This window comes from Ruditapes philippinarum, unplaced genomic scaffold (assembly GCF_026571515.1).
Source record: "Ruditapes philippinarum isolate M1 unplaced genomic scaffold, ASM2657151v2 ctg10404_1_1_1_1, whole genome shotgun sequence".
Lineage (NCBI taxonomy): Eukaryota > Metazoa > Mollusca > Bivalvia > Venerida > Veneridae > Ruditapes > Ruditapes philippinarum.
The window spans coordinates 11,428-31,539 of record NW_026866081.1 but is presented as its reverse complement, the minus strand read 5'-3'; the positions used below and the strand labels follow the sequence as shown (position 1 = coordinate 31,539).

General features: G+C 33.6%; 2 protein-coding genes across 2 annotated transcripts; one reads left to right on the top strand and one right to left on the bottom strand.

Annotated features, from left to right (window-relative positions):
• Nucleotides 1–289: 289 nt before the first annotated feature.
• On the top strand, nt 290–4,355 carry LOC132731267 (uncharacterized). The gene is made up of 2 exons (XM_060717425.1): nt 290–1,286; nt 3,975–4,355. Exon 1 carries the CDS (start codon nt 441–443, stop codon nt 1,281–1,283), a length of 843 nt encoding a protein of 280 aa, XP_060573408.1. The 5' UTR covers nt 290–440; the 3' UTR covers nt 1,284–1,286; nt 3,975–4,355.
• An 8,408-nt stretch (nt 4,356–12,763) lies between these two features.
• LOC132731269 (cerebellin-2-like) lies at nt 12,764–17,514 on the bottom strand. The gene is made up of 4 exons (XM_060717426.1): nt 17,449–17,514; nt 15,527–15,697; nt 14,039–14,203; nt 12,764–13,166 (listed from the first exon to the last, which is right to left on the bottom strand). The coding sequence occupies exons 3-4, from the start codon at nt 14,160–14,162 to the stop codon at nt 12,769–12,771; spliced, it is 522 nt and encodes a 173-aa protein (XP_060573409.1). The 5' UTR covers nt 14,163–14,203; nt 15,527–15,697; nt 17,449–17,514; the 3' UTR covers nt 12,764–12,768.
• Nucleotides 17,515–20,112: the final 2,598 nt, after the last annotated feature.

Here is a 20,112-nt window from a genome sequence, read left to right as displayed (position 1 = left end):
TTTACAAAAAAAAAAAAAAAAACCGGCACATGTTCGACAGGCCAATGTCACTTAAAAATAATTTCATGAAAGGTAAATGTTCCTCTTTCGTCATTAAAATCTTGCCCATTATCTACGACGTGCATTCTTTTCTTAGAGATACGCAAACCACAATACGACCTGTACAATACAATGCAAAGTTCTCGAGTGGTGTATATATCTATCTGTCAAGTATATACACACTTCATGTTCAGTGAGCACGAAATAATCATGCTAAACTGTGATACAACTTATTTAACCATACATCTATAATAAATGTATTTATCCTTGTTTCTACACGTTGTTATTTGCACGAAATTTACGTGCTGTGTTGATATATAAGCTAGCGGTTCGCTAAAGTTAATCATTCGAGGTCTTCACATTGCATTGAATAGTCAATCACGTTTACAAGTTTGATATCAATGGCTGATAACGAAGAACTGCAAGACGAGCGACCACGTGGTTATATTTGCAGAGATAATTCGGATAATTCTAGAGACGATGTTGTTTCACAGTCTTTTGATTTGATGAGAAATTACTTTGACCAGCAATTTAATTCGCTAAAGAGAGATTTAAGAGACGAAGTGCATACTTCTTCAATCGAAACTTTTAAACGTTTTCGAGGAGATTGCAGTTCTTACACGTTCAAGTATAAAGGGAATCAGCGTCAACATACATTCAATTCTGACTTGATTCAAGATTTAGAATTAACTTCAGACTTGCTCAAGAAAGGTGAAAGGCGTCAGTCTGTTTTGGACAGCCTCTGTGACATTCGTAAAAAACTGAGTCGGCGCAACAAGCTCATAAAAATTGCAGACAAGTCACCCGCTGGTTGGGATACAGTGAACGAGTATTTATCAGACGAACTTGCCAGCGATAGCGAGGATGACAAGAAGCTCCGTCGAGCGGAAAAACGGGCTCTTGAGAAGAAGAAACCACGCCCGACCAAAAAGCCTAACTCGAGCGCTTCGTTCACTTCTGGTCTTGTTTCTTCTTGTATGGACAGTCAACTCGGTGCAGCAGTACTTCCGGGTAATTCGACTACACCAAGTTCTTTTCGTCAGTTTCGACGAAATTCTTCCTTCATCCAATGTTTCGCATGCGGCGGGATTGGACACACCCGACCAGATTGCCCAAGCAAAATGCAGGCCCCAAGTACAAACCCTACTACACGTGGATTCAGCGGACTCTCGTGGCAAAAAGGTGGAGACTTTCCCTCTCAAGTCGTCAAGCATCAAGGCAGGGAGTCAACAGAAGATAAATGATGAGTATTTTTTCACTGATTTTGAACATGCTGTTTGTAAAACTTTACTTTTTCATAGCAAGTTTTTTGAATACACATTATCAAACTTGTCCGATAATGTAATTGCTCAGCCTTCCGTCAAAGGCAGACTTTGTAAAAATGTACAATTTTGGAAGAATACTTTAAAGGCCCATGATTTCGTTCTTGATATTATAGAATTTGGGTATAAGATTCCATTTTTAGAAACACCTTTGAGTTACGTTTTACGTAATAACAAATCTGTTATTTCAAATTCCGATTTTGTAACGGATGCTGTTTTAGATTTGCTTAATGCGGGATGCATTTTAGAAGTGCCTTTTAAACCCTATGTTGTTAATCCCCTTTCTGTTGCTATAAATAGCACTGGCAAGAAAAGGTTGATTCTTGATCTAAGTCATTTAAATAAGTTTATTTGGAAGGAACATTTTAAGTTTGAAGACTGGAAAGTAGCTTTTGAAATGCTTTTTAAAGATGGTTATATGTTTAAATTTGACATAAAATCCGCTTATCATCATATAGATATTTCACCTTTACATCAAAGTTTTCTGGGATTTTCTTGGAATATTAAAGGCAAGAAAAAGTATTTTGTTTTTACTGTATTGCCGTTTGGTCTTACTTCTGCTCCATTCGTTTTTTCGAAATGTTTAAGAGCTGTAGTTAAATACGTCAGGGAAAATGGAGTTCGTTTAGTGCTTTTTCTAGATGATGGATGGGGGGTTAATAAAAAGTATGAGTTAACTCTTCAGGATGCTCATTTTGTTAAATCTGTTATTTTACAAGCAGGTTTTATTTTGAATTTAGAAAAATCAATTTTTATCCCTGTTCAAACTTTGGAATGGCTTGGTTTAGTTTGGAATTTATCTAATAATTCTTTAGGTATTTCTGAAAGAAGACTGAATAGCACGAGAGAAGCTATTTCCTATTGTTTATCACATTTGACGTCTCTGACCGCTAGGGAAATCGCACGTGTAACTGGGAAAATTGTGTCGATGATTCCGGTTTTAGGCAATGTATGTAAACTCATGACTAAAAATTTACAAATGGCTATAGAAGCTAGACAAAGTTGGGATTCGAACTTAAATTTAAGTCATGATAGCGGATGTTTATATGAATTTGAATTTTGGATGAGAAATTTAGGTTATAATCCAGTACGGCCTGTATTTAGTAACTTGTCTCACACAATAACTATTTTTTCGGATGCTAGCTCTTATGCCGCCGGGGCTATAATTAAAGGTTTCCCCGACGAAATCTGTCATATAAATTGGTCGGAATCCGAAAAGTCTGAAAGTTCTACTTGGCGGGAATTAACTGCTATCAATTTTGCCGTACGATCTTTTTTCAGCCGTTTGAAAGGTCACTGTGTTCGTTGGTGCACGGACAATCAAAATTGTGTCGTTATAATTGATAGTGGTAGTATGAAACCTAAATTACATGCTATTGCGTTGGAAATTTTCAAATTATGCCTTGAAGGTAACATCTCCCTTTGTTTGCAGTGGGTTCCTAGGAAAGAAAATTCTGTTGCCGACGCAATCAGTAAAGTTTTTGATTGGGATGATTGGGGAGTTTCCGAGGACTTTTTTAATTTTTTAGATAGTCTGTGGGGTCCCCATACAGTTGACCGGTTTGCTAATCATTATAATAAAAGATCTCCTAGATTTAATTCTAAGTTTTGGGTACCAGGGACTGAAAATGTTGATGCCTTTTCAGTATCTTGGGCTGAAGAAAATAATTGGTTAGTTCCGCCGGTAAATTTGGTACCGAGAGTTATAAATTACCTGGTTTCTTGCGGGGCTGTTGGAACTTTGATAGTTCCGAATTGGCCCTCTGCAGCCTTTTGGCCGTTACTTTTCGGCAATACTAGTATTAAGCAATCTATGATTTTAGAAGTGCTCGAATTTAAAGCTGGTCAAGATATTTTTATTCAATATAAAAACAAAAATACAATCTTTGGTTCAAAAAAGTTCACAAGCAAGGTTTTAGCCGTGAGATTAGATTGTTGCTAAATTATTTGTATTTTAAATGTCTGATATTCAAGTTTGACATTTATGAATGTTGTTGAAGTTTCTTTTCATTCCATGCATTTGTTAATTTTCCGGAAGTGATTTATGAGGGCCTTTTTGTTTAGGTCTTGTGTATTAGTTATTTGTCATTTTGTATTTGCACATAGATTTTAATTTAAGTCCAGGGCCACTTGGCCAGGACTTGTGTACGTTAGTTTGCATTGTTTTTTCTTTAAGATATGTTCAGTCCAGGGCCACTTGGCCAGGGCTAGTGTACGAAAAATGTTCCATTTAGTCAAGGGTCACTGGACCATGGCATTGTTTTTATTTAAGATAGAGTCCAGGGCCACTTGGCCAGGGCTAGCGTGTGTAAATTTTCATTCAGTCAAGGGTCACTTGACCTGTTCTTATAAGATATGTATAGTCCAGGGCCACTTGGCCAGGACAAATGAGTTATTGTAGCCTTTTGACACGATTTGTATTTTATGTTTAAGTAGAACTTAGACGTATCTAATGTGATTAATTTAGGGTAATTTGGCCCAGGCAAAAATTTAAAGATATTTTGTAAATAAGTGGTCTGGCAGGCCTGTTAATGTTTTATGTTTTTATGCTTTTCTTACTTAATTCTTATTTGATCAGTTTTTTAACGATTGAATTTATTATACATTTTTCAGATTTAATAATGAACCGATTGAGTAATAAAGTGTACGGTGATCCAGAGTTATCCTCCCTGGCTGCTTCACTTCCGGAAGTCGCTCTTTCATCAAAAGCCTGTAATACGAGTAAAAAATACCAGAGATCCTACAACAGTTGGAGTAAATGGGCCAGACAGCATGGTTTGGTCGTTTTCCCTGCCAATGATGTGGATTTTTCTTTATATTTAGTGTCTTTAATACAAAGTTGTAATTCTCCATCTACTGTGGATGAAGCATTTTATGGTATGAAATGGGCTAATGATTTAGCAGGAAATTTAAATAATCCGTGTTCATCCTTTTTAGTGAAATCAGTCAGGGAGGCTGCTCATAGAATTCTGGGACATCGTGTTTCTAGGAAAGAACCTGTTTACGCTTACGCTGGTTTTCTAAGATTTTCTGAACTGATAAATATTAAGCGTTCTGATATTCTTTTTAAGACTGATCATATTGCATTGTTTATTGATCACAGTAAAACAGACATTTATCGAGATGGAAGTTGGTGTTTAATAGCAAAGACTGGAAATGTAACTTGTCCTGTTAACATGTTATTGCGTTATTTAACTATGGCAAACATTGATGAAAACTCAAATGATTTTATATTTCGTTCTGTTACTTTTTTCAAGAGTTCTAATTGTTATAAATTAAGAGGTACTTCTCCATTGTCTTACACTAGAGCTCGTGAACTTATTTTAGATATGTTTGAGCATATCGGTTTGGACAAATCAAAATTTGGATTGCATAGTCTGAGATCAGGTGGCGCTTCAGCTGCTGCCAATGCTGGAGTGTCAGATAGGTTATTTAAACGTCATGGACGTTGGAAAAGTGAAAAGGCTAAGGACTCTTATGTTAAGGATGACATTGATAAACGACTTTTAGTTAGTAAATGTTTAGGATTGTAATTTCGTTTTTCAATTGTTTGAGTAATATTAGTTTTTATTGTTAATTTTTGCCCCATTTGCCCGTTCTTTGTTAATTCGATCATAAATGCAATGTGAATGACTGATTCTACATATGTGTTTGTGTTATATTTTTCTTAGTTTCTGTAGAATAAGGGATAAATGATTTATTTCCGTTTGAGCGAAAGCGAATTAGGAAATAAATGTATTTATCCTTGTTTCTACACGTTGTTATTTGCACGAAATTTACGTGCTGTGTTGATATATAAGCTAGCGGTTCGCTAAAGTTAATCATTCGAGGTCTTCACATTGCATTGAATAGTCAATCACGTTTACTAGTTTGATCCCCCCCTCCCCCACCCGATCATATTCATTTCAGTTTTATAAGAAACATTTTTAGGTTAGTTAGATTGATAATTAAATTGTACAGTGTTTCTTATTATTTGGGTAATTTTTCTCTTATCAATTTGAATTAATTAATTAATTAAATTATAAGATCTATTTTGAGAATTTTCAGATTCATTATTATGGTTATGTATGTACTGGATACGATTATGTGTTATATTTCGATATATTATATTGATGTTTAAATATTAAATGTTAAATAGAATAAATGCATTGTGAATGACTGATTCTACATATGTGTTTGTGTTATATTTTCTTAGTTTCTGTAGAATAAGGGATAAATGATTTATTTCCGTTTGAGCGAAAGCGAATTAGGAAATAAATACATTTAGAATATGACTGTTTTACAGTTTAATTACCACTGGCATTGACAAATGAGCCTAACTTTGTATTGATCAAAATGATATTGACTCTTATTTTCCTAATTGAAGAGATTATCTATTGAAAATGATGTTAACCTGTCAGGCAATTTTTCAGAAATAAAAGCAACCCTTCCCTTCTAAACAAGGATCTATTTTTCCATGCAAAGAACAATTACATATCATCAGCATATAGAATGAGTTAAATGTATTTTAAACCACAGCCAGCATATCATTCATATCTATTGAAATAACAATTGTAACAAAATAGATTCTTAGTGAACACCTTAAGTTTCCCATCCTTAAAAGAAAAAAGTAATTTAAGACCGCAAATATTTGCCTGTCAGAAATATATGACCTATCTAATGGTTCACTGTAGATAAGACATTTAAAGATCCATTAAAATCATGTCACACGAAAATCTTCATCCTTATGTTATTCAATAAAATGTGAAGTTATAAGTGTGCAAAAGTCACGAATTGACACTTATATAATATGTCCTTTCCTTTAATTTTAAAAGTAGAAATAAATGTGGTAAAACAATGTTCTGAAAAAAACTAGAAATAATTCAACATATACGATATATCGTAGATAGATGATTCCTTAACTGCCAATTACAGCTTAATCATTCATTTTGAAAAGAGGAACATCTCTCGCTGCAAAGCTCACGCTGTCGGTCGCCATAGTCGCCATTTGCAATTATTTTATAAGATTGGCGATTAACTAAACTGTTTAATAGCGAGCCGATTTACCAAAGTCAATGTGTTACGATTCATGTGTAATACAGCAATCCTTTTGGACAAAAAGTAATTTCAAACTCTAAATGAAGAAAAAAAAATACAAAAAAAAACAACTGCTGAATATGACGTAAGAGAAAAGAATGCGTTTGTTTTGAGTAAATACTTACACGCATCTACTGTAAGACATACATGTATTAAGAATTATACTTTTATATCCAATAACATCAAAAAGTGATATAATTAGTATATTTTAACCATTAGCTTATTTAAAACACTTAGCAAGAGTTGTTAAATAAGCTTTTGTTTTATTTGACAGTCATGGAAGGCGTGCAGTTTTGTCCAAAGCACAAATACTAGTAACTGTTTCAAATATTTCTGTGTTAATTTTATCCTAACAATTATTCACACAATATTGCAGTGTTCATAACACGAGAATAGCTATTGCCTTCCATAGACGAGGATACCACTTTTTTAGTACAAGAAAATGTACCCGGCCAAGTTTCTGTCAAAGGTAACTTAAATATATCTGAATATTTCAAATATGTTTTTATATAAAAGGTTTGGATTCTAACAATTTATTGAACTTGTTTAATGAAAGTTTCTTTGTTGTATTACATAGCCACGAGTGTGAGATTATGTTTGATCACATGGCTTAAATTATTATTTTTTTAACCACATTACTAAACGCATTGTTTTACAACATGACTAAGCGCATTGTTTTATAACATGACTAAGCGCATTGTTTTATAACATGACTTAGCGCATTGTTTTATCAAGTGACTAAACGCACTGTTTTATCACATTACAAAACGCACTGTTTTATCACATTACTAAACGCATGGATTTATCGCATTATTAAACGCATTGTTTCATCAAATGACTAAGCGCATTTGTTTTTAAATTTATCACATAACTAAACGCATTGTTTTAACAAATGACTAAACGCATTGTTTTATCACAGAATTAAACGCACTGTTTTATCATATGACTAAATGCATCGTTTCATCACACAACTAAGCGCATTGTTTCATCAAATGACTAAGCGCATTTTTAAAAAAAATCACATAACTAAACGCATTGTTTTAGCAAATGAATAAACGCATTGTTTTATCACATGACTAAACACATTGAATTTTTTGAAAATGAACTTGTTTTGACAATTTACGCACAAAATTACACGTGTGCAGGTTTAAAAAATAGTTATATTACTTCAGGTATTTATTTATTTTCTTACATTCTTAGATACTTTTTGCCCTGCCAACTGGACATTTTATAGCCGGAAGTGGTACATGTACAGCTCCACGCCTGTGCATAGTTCAGACGCAAAGGTAAGTTTGCCACGAGTATAAAGCCAGACAAGTTTTGTACGTAAGCGCGGCCTTTATACATGTAAGCTCTTTACTGTTTGGTAACATTTTTGTATTTTTATATTGAAATCCCTTTAACATTGAATAGAATTTTCCAGATTCAAAACAGGACAAATCAATACCACACATTCAACAGGTTTAGGGTTAATAGAAGCCATGTCATGGTACATTAACAATATCTGTTATACGTTGCTGTTCGGATCAGGGTACCCGGTCCGAGGGTACATGTCCATTATGGCGGTATCTTGGCTTTCCTATGTGAGATGAAATTTCCGACATAGGTTTTTAGACCAGTCCGATATGCAAGGAATTGCATATCTTCTATTTGTCAAAGGGCTTCTACCCACGTGACATTGATCTCGTATCTCTGGGAGTAAGAAAAAGGTAGACGACTCATAATTATGTGTTATCTTTATTTTCAATTCATTTCTCTTTATTTACAGGAATATTGCGCGGATTTGGACGCAGTCTCCCTTGTTAATGATAGCAAGGAGACGAAAAATGTTCAAGAATTCATAAATACCCAAATAAACAGATATATAGGTAGGTTAAAATCTTCTACGAAAGTGAAAATGAATGAACATTAAAGTATTTTTTTTTAAATAAAAAACTTGTTTAAATGAAAAACAATCATTGGTTGATTAGAATAAAATATCTTGTGAAAATGAATTACAATTATTGGTAGTCTAGACTAAATAGCATGTCTGAATGGAAAACAATTGTTAGTAGTTTGAAATAAAAAGCTTTGGTAGTTTAAACTAAAGAGATTGTGGAAATGAAATTACTTAATGTGTTAACTTTTCTGCGATGAGGATCGTGGTTTCGAGTCCTTTAAGCGTGGTCCAAGCTAAAATCTTTCTCCACAATTGACCTTGAATTAATGTTGTTTGCTGCATAATGGAAAAAAAAGAAAGTATATTTTAGTGAATATCGAATATATGAGAGAAATTGTGAACATTTTCAACAGCGAAAAGTTGAGCAATAGTTTTTCATGTACCAGAAAATGCAAGATAAAATTATTTTAAAAGTCTGAAATCCATAATTTGGTAGATATTAATTTTGACAGGATGTTGTATTGCCGAACATGAAATGCTTGCTCGCGACTTAGGTTTTCTTGGGGACCCTTTCGAGGATGGGCAAGATGAACATACTGACCATACGCCACAATGTAAGTTTTACAATAATTAACTTTTTTCTGATGTATTGTATATCCTTTAATTTATACAAGCTTCTTTACACAGCTGATCATGTTTTCAAATTCCAGTTCATTTAATGTCGCCTTTCGTTATCTCGTTTATGGTACATGAATTCAAATTCTTGGTGACCATACACCGCTTTTGCTGGAAGGTACGAATTTTTCACATTGAAGGTTCAATGATAACTGCCGCATGAACACATCTGCAGATGATTCTAATTTCAATATTTTACCTTTTTTATGTCAAGCCAGTACCAGGGACAGGGACGGTAACTTGCATCTTTTATTTCTGGCCATGAATAAGCTCAATCAAACCAAACCTGCAACAGTTTCAATTTTGTCGGCCTTAAGAGATCCCATTTCTCTTGCAGACGACAAATCAAGAACAGATGGTGTTACACAGCCTGCGTTAAAATCCGGTAGGGCTTTTTCATTAATCCAGATATAAAAGAACATGAAATGCATTCACTGCCACAAACAACTAAAAGTACTGACACAAAGATGGCGTCGATCAGTAACATTTTGCCTTCTCCGACTTCCAGTTACGGATTTTGGTTAGGCGCGGGGCACCAGCATAACCATGGCACTGTAACGGAAGCCGTAGACGAAAATTCCACCCCTAATCACCATCAACCAACAGTTCATAGCAATGCAGAATTAGAAGACGGTGGACTAGAGCAAGAGAGCGACAAAACATAGACAACCAAATCACAAGATAATCAAGGCGCCAGTGCAGCAATGAAGGCAATACAGAATGAGGCTTTATTTTTATACTGTAGGAGTCTCGGGTACATTTTTCATGCATGGCATGATGATGGTTGTAACAGAAGTTTTATACAAATCTGTGAGAGAAATCCTTTACCGGAAATTGGATTGAACACCGACATTTTGCCCATCCATAGGGTAAATATTGAGTGCATAGGTGAAAGTAAAAAACAACTTTCATATTTTGCTATACTTTTGTATTCTATTTGGCAAAAATTATAAACAACCCACCTGACTCGCGAAATATTACATAAGTATCCAGTAACGTTCAATTTGTAAAAAAAAACGGGACACTCTTTTTACATTTTAGGCAATTTTGATTCTTTTTATCCTAACCATTATCTTATCAAGATTTGTGATCAATGACTATTATAATAGCCAATCATTCTAAATTTATAACAATTGAGCTAATCTTGACAACGACAAAATGAGCATAATGTAGCAGTAGTGTATATAACAAAACCAATATTACTTTGCCTATCCACTTCTTATGTTCTTATTTTCCTATCTTTTCAATCTATACTTTTTGATATTACCAAATAAAGGCAAATATGATATGTTTCATCTGATAAAATAAAAGTAGAAGAAAAAAGAAGGGTTTGTAATGTTTGATTAAATGGTAGGATTACTTTATTGAAACAACAACAACAAACCCCATGTAATTGATTCAATAGAAATGTCAGGGATTTGATTTCATAAACACTGTTGGTATATGCAACTTAACCTTTCAACACTTTTATTATTAAAACTCGTCATCTGTTCTGATACTAAGCAGATTTGGTCGCTGTCAACAATACCTAGCAGATGTGGTCGCTCTCGTCAATACCAAGCAAATGTGGTCTCTCTTAGAAATACCAAGTAGATATGGTCGCTCTCAGCAATACCAAGCAGATGTGCTCGCACTAAGTAATACCAAGCAGATTTAGTCGCTGTCAGCAATTTCAAGCAGATTTGCTGGCTTTCAGAAATACAAGCAGATTTGGTCGCTCTTAGCAATACCAAGCAGATGTGGTCGCACTAAGTAATACCAAGCAGATTTGGTCGCTCTCAGCATTACCAAGCAGATTTGGTTGCTCTTAGCAATACCAAGCAGATTTGGTTGCTCTCAATAATACCAAGCAGATTTGGTTGCTGTCAGCGAAACCGAGCAGATTTGGTCGCTTTCAGACATACCAAGCAGATGTGGTTGCTCTCAGAATACCAAGCAGATATGGTCGATCTCAGCAATACTTAGCAGATTTAATCGCTATCAGCAATACCAAGCAGATTTGGTAGCTCTCAGAAATACCAAGCAGATTTGGTTGCTCTCGGCAATACCACGCAGATGTGGTCGCACTTAGTAATACCAAGCAGATTTAGTTGCTCTCAGCAATACCAAGCTGATTTGGTCGCTTTCAGAAATACGAAGCAGATGTGGTTGCTCTCAGAAATACCAAGCAGATCTGGTCGCTCTCAGGGAAACCAAGCAGATTTGGTCGCACCCGGCAGATAAGGGGTACATGTATAACGCTGGTCTGAAACATATCTGTTTATTCTTATTTTCTGTAAGCTTTGAAGTTATAAGCTTGAGCAATGTGAGACCAACTTTTCAATACGAAAGGAAATCATAAAAAGAGATCAATTACAAATAAAAAAATGAGAAAAAAATCAACAATCAAATTATTTATTCCTTTTGCAGTAACCCTTAGCATAATTGCTGCTTAAATTATGCTCTGAATAAATGCGAATTTAAAGAAGAAGAATGACAAAATAAAAGGACAGAGCTACAGATTTACCATATACTTAAGACTAGTCTTATATATGAAGAAACAAGTTAAATGTTGATGCTACACATCAAAGACGCCGCCAAATTAAGTGAACAGTCAATCAGCATTGAAAATCGTTCTCTATTACAGTTGAATATCCGAAGCACAAATTAATTTTTCTCCATGTTCTTGGTATGTGCTCGTTGTTTATTAATAAGGTTGCATATTTTTGTGAAAAAGTAGAACCTAATGCATAAATTCACAAAGTAATGCCATGTCTGAAATTCTAAAATGTTTTCCTGAAAGATTGAAACGTCTGGTCGAAACAAAATAAATTGGATAACAAGTAAAATTGAAATGATTGGTATACTTAAAATGAATTCAAGACAATATGTGCCGAGAATATATCCATAAAAATATTGGTTCGAATTGCATAATGTTCGAATGATTTTGAGGATGAACTCTGCAGTGATCTCCCTTTACTGGTTTTACGGTTGCGGAAGAACCGCCTCTCTGGATAATGGGCGTGGTTTAGGCTTTGTGACTTGTAATTTAGTGATTCGACAAGTGATATTGATCAAAGTTTTCCTGCCCCGTCAACGAAGACTAAATGCTAGCATACGGAGCATCATTTTAAATTTTGCGACAATTTAAGGCGGAGCCGAACTTCAGCAGAGGCGGAGCAAACGAAGTACGTGACACTGCCTCAATCGTAACCTCTTTCAACGGTTAAGTGTCAGAACGATCGACTATAGACTGGCTCATTGGCACGTTATTTGTTATGTAGATAATATTAGATAATGATAAAAAGAATATGATATTCAAACATGGCATTATCATTTCAGTTAGACGTTTATTCAAATGCCTTAAAGCTCCGTGACATGTTGTACATCAGAAAAGCTATTTTTATTAGATAATTTGAGAACAGTGGGATTTTGTTTAAACAAAAAAAATACACAAAATCAAGTCTAAAATTGTCCCCCATTGCTGTATGGACAAATGCCGCTTGCAAGCGGCGTGTAACAAAAGCATAATAATAATTGCATCTTGAAATAATGACACCAAAGAGAGAACGACTTCATATAGACTATATCTTCATATATAACACTGGTAGTACAACCACAAGTGCATTTAACAAACCCTCCGCGAAAACGCGAAATATTGCCTCTGTGAAAGTTTCTAGGAATACAGTACTTTTGAATGTTCATGTAAAACAGCAAGTGTATCTTCACTATTACATGGATACACATCTTTATCATATACAAGTAAGTATAGAAAACAAAAGTGACCAAAATATTAGTTTATTGGTGAACCAGATATCCAGAGAAAGAGTTCATATGAAAGTTATCTTCAAATACAGCATTGAGACAACGATGAGTGCATTTAACAAATACTTTTGAATGTTCATGTAAAACAGCAACCGTGTCTGTACTATCACATGGGTACGCATCTTTATCATAAACATATAAGGTAGCATATGTTGTCCCATCTATCATGATAGCCGTGAGGAAATAGTTGTTCATGAGTGAACACAATTGTAAACTAAATGAGTACGTTCCGTTTACAGGCGCAGTGAAGATTCCAGTAGATGTATTATAAGCATTCCCTTCATTAACAAATGTAGAGCCAAATATTATAGTGCCTCCATCGCCAGGATTTTTGTTTGTTACATCCTGAGCTTTAAATACTATGTTTGGACCTATGAAACAAAATTTAAAATATAAAAATATTATCTATTGAAGAGTATGAATAACTTTGATAATTTTAATTATTGTTGCACTATATAGCCCTAGAAACACGTGAATCCTTTGAAAGTGATAAATAATGAGAAGAGCGGCAAAATAATTTTAATAAGAACAATTAATGTGCTTTAAATTGTCTAGTACGTTCGTTTCCACTGACATTTTAGTCTTTTCAAAAATGCAACTCACAATCTAAAATCACCGACTCATTATTTATACCGAATTACTCCACCAATTATGATTAAAAACATTTTGTTACGATGATACAAAGGTTTGCAATTAAATATTAAGCAGTATGATTTGTTAATGAAGGCTTTCTACGTGTTATCAAAATCTGCAACTTTTTTATTTTGTTCAGACAGCATTATCCATGTTTCATTATTTGTTTTTCATAATTATAAAGATATTGGGCACGTAAAACATTTAACACGCTACTGTGATAACATTTAATTGTCAGTGAAATTACTTAGTCGTCATTGCAGTCAGCTATTTAAACATGACAACCTGATTCACGTGTATTTAACAACAGCGTTTGCGTTTTCCCCTTTTAATGCATATGTTCTTCTTCGTTAATGCATACACGCGCGAACAGTCTTTAACCAAGATATAATGTTTGGCAGAGGTTTATTAGAGGCTCGCAGGGGTATTTCGAAAGCTATTTTCCATTATTGTGCTACTATTATAAATGTTTTATATAATGCATTTAATGTAATGTGTCTAGTAAGAAAACAAAATAAATTAACATAAAGTTAACTATCTTAATCACCTTAGTACGAGCTAGTATAGACTTGGAATAAGAATATTTACAAATAGATATACACAAACATACTGCAACCGACATTCGTACAAGAAACATCTTCTACAGAATCCCCATCACAATATTTTCCCAGAGGCGATGGTGACGGGTTTGTGCAGGTACGTGATCTAGACTTTAATCCGTCCCCACACGTCATTGAACAGGTGCTCCATTGTCCCCAGTCAGTCCAACCACCATCTTGAATAACAGACATAATTTAAAGAGAAAATCTTATTGATTAATATACCTTTCTCTTTAAACAATATACTGACAGTGTTTGAAATAAATAGTATACCTTTAGTTATTTACAGATATTTGGTTGTTGAATGTCACTATAAAAGCATTCAATGACCTTCCTCGTCTAATGGCATGAGGGCACTAACCTCATGATATGAATAGTTGGACGCAGCATAAAATATACAGAAAATGTTATATCTACTTTGTTTAATCAGCAAATACAATAACCCGCCCGTAAAATGAAATGTACAGTTAATGTTTAACGAGTGTTTGATTTCCTTTGGATAATATTCGTGCTGATATTTCATCTCGTATATCCAGTAACGCAGGAATGTTAAAATAACACAGGAATTGTCCGGAAGTACCACATAATGGTGCAGTTTCATTTAAAACGTATATAACAGTAAGTAAATAAACCAATATATTTGTAGGAAATCAAAATAAAAAAATGAAATGGGCATACGGTTACTGAGACATTACATTTTGAACCTCATTAAAATATCCACAGGAAAGTTTTTAGTCTCCAAACTTATCCGTGAGAATGACGACCTGGCAAGCGTTTGACGGCAACTTTTGTGTTTCGTCGACGTGTTATACGAAATGTATACAAATACGTATATTTATATTTTTGTTTTTTGTTATACAGTATTTTTAGACAATTGCCAAAACTAATAAAATATGATTAAAACAATTAAACAAGATAATGCCGATTTCGTGAATGATGCACAGAAGCAACGCCATTTATCACATAAAATAGTACCCGAATCATATTTCTGTTTCCTTTAAGTATTACACGTTACTTGTAGTTTGGAAAGTGTATACTGTATAACGAATATCAAATTAATTAAATTGTTAATGCGTTATTGTTCTTAATGTCACCGTCAAAACAATGTTGAATACATCATTCTTACGAATAATCTTATAAAGTTAACATTTATTTGAATTTACTTAATGCTTGTTTTAGTATGTCATTGCCAACTGTTTGTGCTTCTTCGTTTATTTAATTTACTATAAATTTCGATACCCTTTTACTCTTTAGCTCATAGATTTGCACATATTCGGCTTTACATTTGCAAAATTCCTGCGTTATTATCATATTCCGGCATTTCTAGATAAAACTACTTGCACATGGACCCGTTAAGCATATTCTATCATCTAATGTGTAGATAAACCTACTTGCGCATGGATCCGGTAAGCATATTCTATCACCTAATGTGAAGATAAACCTACTTGCACATTGACCCGGTAAGCATATTCTATAATATAAGGTGTATATCAACCTACTTGCACATGGACCCGGTAAGCATATTCTATCATCTAGTGTGTCGCCGAAACATTGAAGTCCGTTTCTGTCTGGTACCGGGTTCGAGCAATTACGATGCCGTCTTTCTATACCTACACCACATGTTACAGAACATGTGTCCCAGTTCGACCATTTAGCCCATCCATCATGTTCTTTGAAAAAATATAATCTATTTACAATGAACGAGTCTTCAAAACGATATATATCTATAGGAGTTTGTTAAATACAACTTTGTCCAAGTCACGGTCGAATTTTATTCCGATGATGTCTAAGTTAACTTATGAAAAGTTTAAATCAATACCTGGTGACAATAAGTCTACTGGTTAAGTATTTAATGATTCTTTACTTAAAGCTGACATCATGCTTGAATGATTTCAATGATTAAATTGCATAATTGATTGGTTTATAACTTTCCCAAGGTCTAATGAAATTAATAGTCACAGATAGTGGCAAATAGATGTATTACAAAGTGCACCATAGTTAACTTTGTTTTTCCATTTTCTTTGGGAAAGCCCTATAATTAAGAAATAATTATGATTTGGTTTATACAGAATTTATTTTAGTTCGATTGTGTAGGAAGCTATAAGCTTATAGACACACTTTCGAATCTGTTCCTGGAACCAACCAGTACTGAGCAATGAGTGTAAAGTTTCTTGCTCAAGGAAACAACGACTTGCCCCTGACGGGGTTTGAACCCATACGGCAAGCGATCATTAGATTACTAGTCCGACGCGTTAACCACTCGGCCATGCCGCCACTTGATGATTAATTAATTATGATTTGTAAATTAAAAAGGTGGCGAGTTTTATAAAGATAATATTAAAGGAATCACGTTTTAATCACTAGGTTACTTTGTTTTACAAAGATGAAATGACTGGTCATTTGCTTTTATTAACTTTTTATGTCAGTTATATTTTTTTAATAAAATTTAAATTGTACTGACCTCTTTGGTCATAATCTAAAATGGAATAGATAGAATAAATAGAAAAATAAATTCTTATTGAATATTAGCGTTTGAAATTTTTTTTGTACAATAGAAAGGCAGTAATTTAATAACATTTTATTTAGGAAAATTGTCTATTTTTAAGATAAGCAAATTGTTCGAGTGTTTGAAATTAATTTCATCAACGGTCGCAGATACATTGGTTTGTGTGCTGTTATTTTGTAAATGCTTACTACTGAACACCAGCGGCATGCTATTTGAAAGACCCTTCAAACTCAAACACTAACCTATACAAAATACAATGTGATGTTAAACCATCCAAAAGATACTATAAACAGCACAAGAAAGTCAAGAATACCATCATTTCAACCTCATATTTCAAAATTTTCTTAGTCTACGGGAGGGGACACCCCTCCCAGGCCCACCCCAATCACATACACCAGTCTTAATATTCCTCTAAATATCTACAAAAAAAGGTATACACAGTCACATATATACGAAAAGTACATTGCCACTCATAGGATAAGCTATAAAACACATCAATTACATTTTTTTGTCACATGAGGCCCTATCTTCAAACTAGTACAATTTTTGCATTGTATTTCTTTTGCTTATATCAAAATCTTCCACCCTGTTCTGTATCCGCCCCTGAATTTTGACTGACTATTCCGTATGTAGACAATAGACAACATAGAGGATTTCCACAACTAAATCTCAGTAAATATCGGCGTATGTAGGTATCTTCAAAAATCCATAAATCGTTTTGCCTGCTTTCGACAGTGTTCGAATATGTTCGAATATGTAATGTTAGTTGATATTGTCTTTTTTGTCACGAGATAAATTTTTTTTATTATGATATCATATCTTGACCCTTTTATAATTTAATGTTAAGAAAAACAAATGTTCAGTTCGTCTTTTTATTGTTCTGTTTCCAAGAAATATTTGAAAGGAAGAGCTTATGTGTTAAATGTGCACACAGATTTTTATTGCATTTATCTTTACTATAACATTCATGACAGTCCAAAGTTTGTCTTATCTCTCGACCGATCAAACCGGCACCACTGGCACTTACTACACATAACTGTTAAATGGATATATGACTTATATACAATAAACTACAAAAGTGGAGGCATGTGTTTATTGATATCTGTATATGGCTTATACTGTTAATGTCGGCGATGGTGGGGAATTGATACAATTTATCTTATTATTATATTGTCAATTAAGAATATCAGTACTTTGAAAAAGAGAAAACAAGAATCCATAAAGAAAGCATAAAAACGGAAAAATTAAATGATCGAGCCTGTTTATAACAAAGATGATATCTTTGCTAAGACGAGAACGGAATTTTGTAATAAATTATGTCACTAATTTTGCTATACACTTGTTTTATATGAACCAAATTTTAGAATTTTGCTAATTTTGTAAAATTGTTTTTCGGGATATCTCTTGCCTACCTGATTGTCTGTACATCCGAGGGTGATACTTTGTCCTGTTGATTTTACTTCTATGTGACAAGACTATAAAATTACAAGTCAGCATGATAAAAAAGCGTTAATATACATGGTCACTTTTATTTAACAATTTTTACATCGACATATTGATTATAGTATACTAAACAAATGTTAGGATAGTTTAACAACATAATGAAACTCCCGATATGGTGAATTCTACAAATATTTTAACGGTAGAGCTTTTTCTATATTTACTAAATATTACTAAATAATAACACAAATTCTACTACTATTTACCGACCTTTTCAGGTAAAACAAATGTAATTGCCTGTCTTACATTTAACAAAAGATGATCCGCTGTTAACACAGCCCTAACATTCCATTTACCAGTTGCCGGTGGCAGTCCTGGCCTCGAGGTTATAAAAATTAATTCTGTTATGTCTGAAATCTCAGGAATTAATTGGTCAATGAATACCTCTTGGTAGGTTGTGCCGTCTACTGGCACGAAACTTGTTCTCATTTATTAGATAACCATAAGAACATGTACCAAAAATGACGCTATCTGAATGACACGGAAACCTATATAAGTTTTTATCAATGACAAATACATTCTTCTTCACTCATGTTTAATAAAATTACAATTAATTGCAATCAAAATACTAAAGTGTTTATATCGTGGCTGGCATAATGTTGTTAAATCCATTCAGTTCCATGTTTAAAATTAAAATTTTACTTTTACGTTGTCAAGACAAGACAATTTATTAGATTTATCTAACATTAAAAGATTTCCACTCAGGTCCGGAAAACCACAAGGACTTTCTTTACATATATCAACTGAGAAAGTTAAAACGTAAAAGTTCCGAAAGGTAAGAAAGTAATCCCCTAAAAATAAACTTGCAAAGTTGCTTTTCATTGTTCTGTCATTTTGCATAATAAAATTAAACGATTAGTCTGAAAAATTCAGAGTAAGCGAATGATCTAAAAATCGCATACAAGTTACAGTCCCAGACTCACACTAAATTGTACAGTTTTCAAGTCATGTATAAAACACTCAAGGGAGATAATGAACACTTCGATAATGTGTATAGTGTTAATTTTGTTAGAACCCATGAGAAAGAATTTTAAAAGGACAAATGTACTAACAGACTACTGTAAAATAACTTTGACCATTAAATGAACGACTATCGTGTAGTAGAATGTATAGTTTGTTTTCATAGTCGATAAAATATATTTTGAATTTAAATTACAAACGTTCCAAATGACACTGGGGTAGGATGCTTGATGACAATTTCTGATTCTTACCTCAGGTTTTGTTGCAAAACACATTTGGTTGCATTTCGCTTCATTTTCTTAACGGAAATTATGTTATCTTTTTCTTGGTTAATAGCTTGTATGAATATTTTGTGGCGTATGCCTCTCATATGTTTTATCATTTCTAATTGTTTCATTATTTATTTGGAAAAATAAGTATTTATCATAACATTTCATTATACGAAAAAAACACTTATATTATAGAGCATGATATTTTTTAAAATATCTTTTATAGACCTGCTGTCATATGCAAGTCAGGGTTAGAGGACGATACGAATCATTTCAAACACAAGGATCTCCGTCATGAAGACATGTACCTCGACCATGACTTTCACTCACAGGACACTATATGTATCATGTAGACGCACGCTCGTACCTAGTACCTTAGATAAGATTTATTTCAGTTGTACGCAATCGCATTAAAAATGTTTAAAACCGCTCATAATATGATGATAAGCATCATTGAAAACGATTATTACATATTATATTAAATAACATGTTACTGACAATTTAAACTTATAGAACTTAGTTTTGTTCCTTAAAGTAAACGGAAGATTGTCCGACTGTATACAACCAATTCAACTATGCAAATGATTTTGCACCACAACCTTTGATCCCATATTGAATATAGAACTTGCTTTCACCTAAGGAAATAAAGTTTCACCGGCAAGACTGTCTGTACTGTTCTACTATTTTACCGGCAACCTATTTATTATATTAAGTGGCTCATTATCAATAGGTAATCTATGACCAAGCTTTAAGTTCCAACCCAATGAATTTATTTTGTCTGGCCTGAGAAAACCGGAAGTTTAATGTTAAAGTGAGATAATCACGCATTTTCTTTACAAGAATTTCAAGT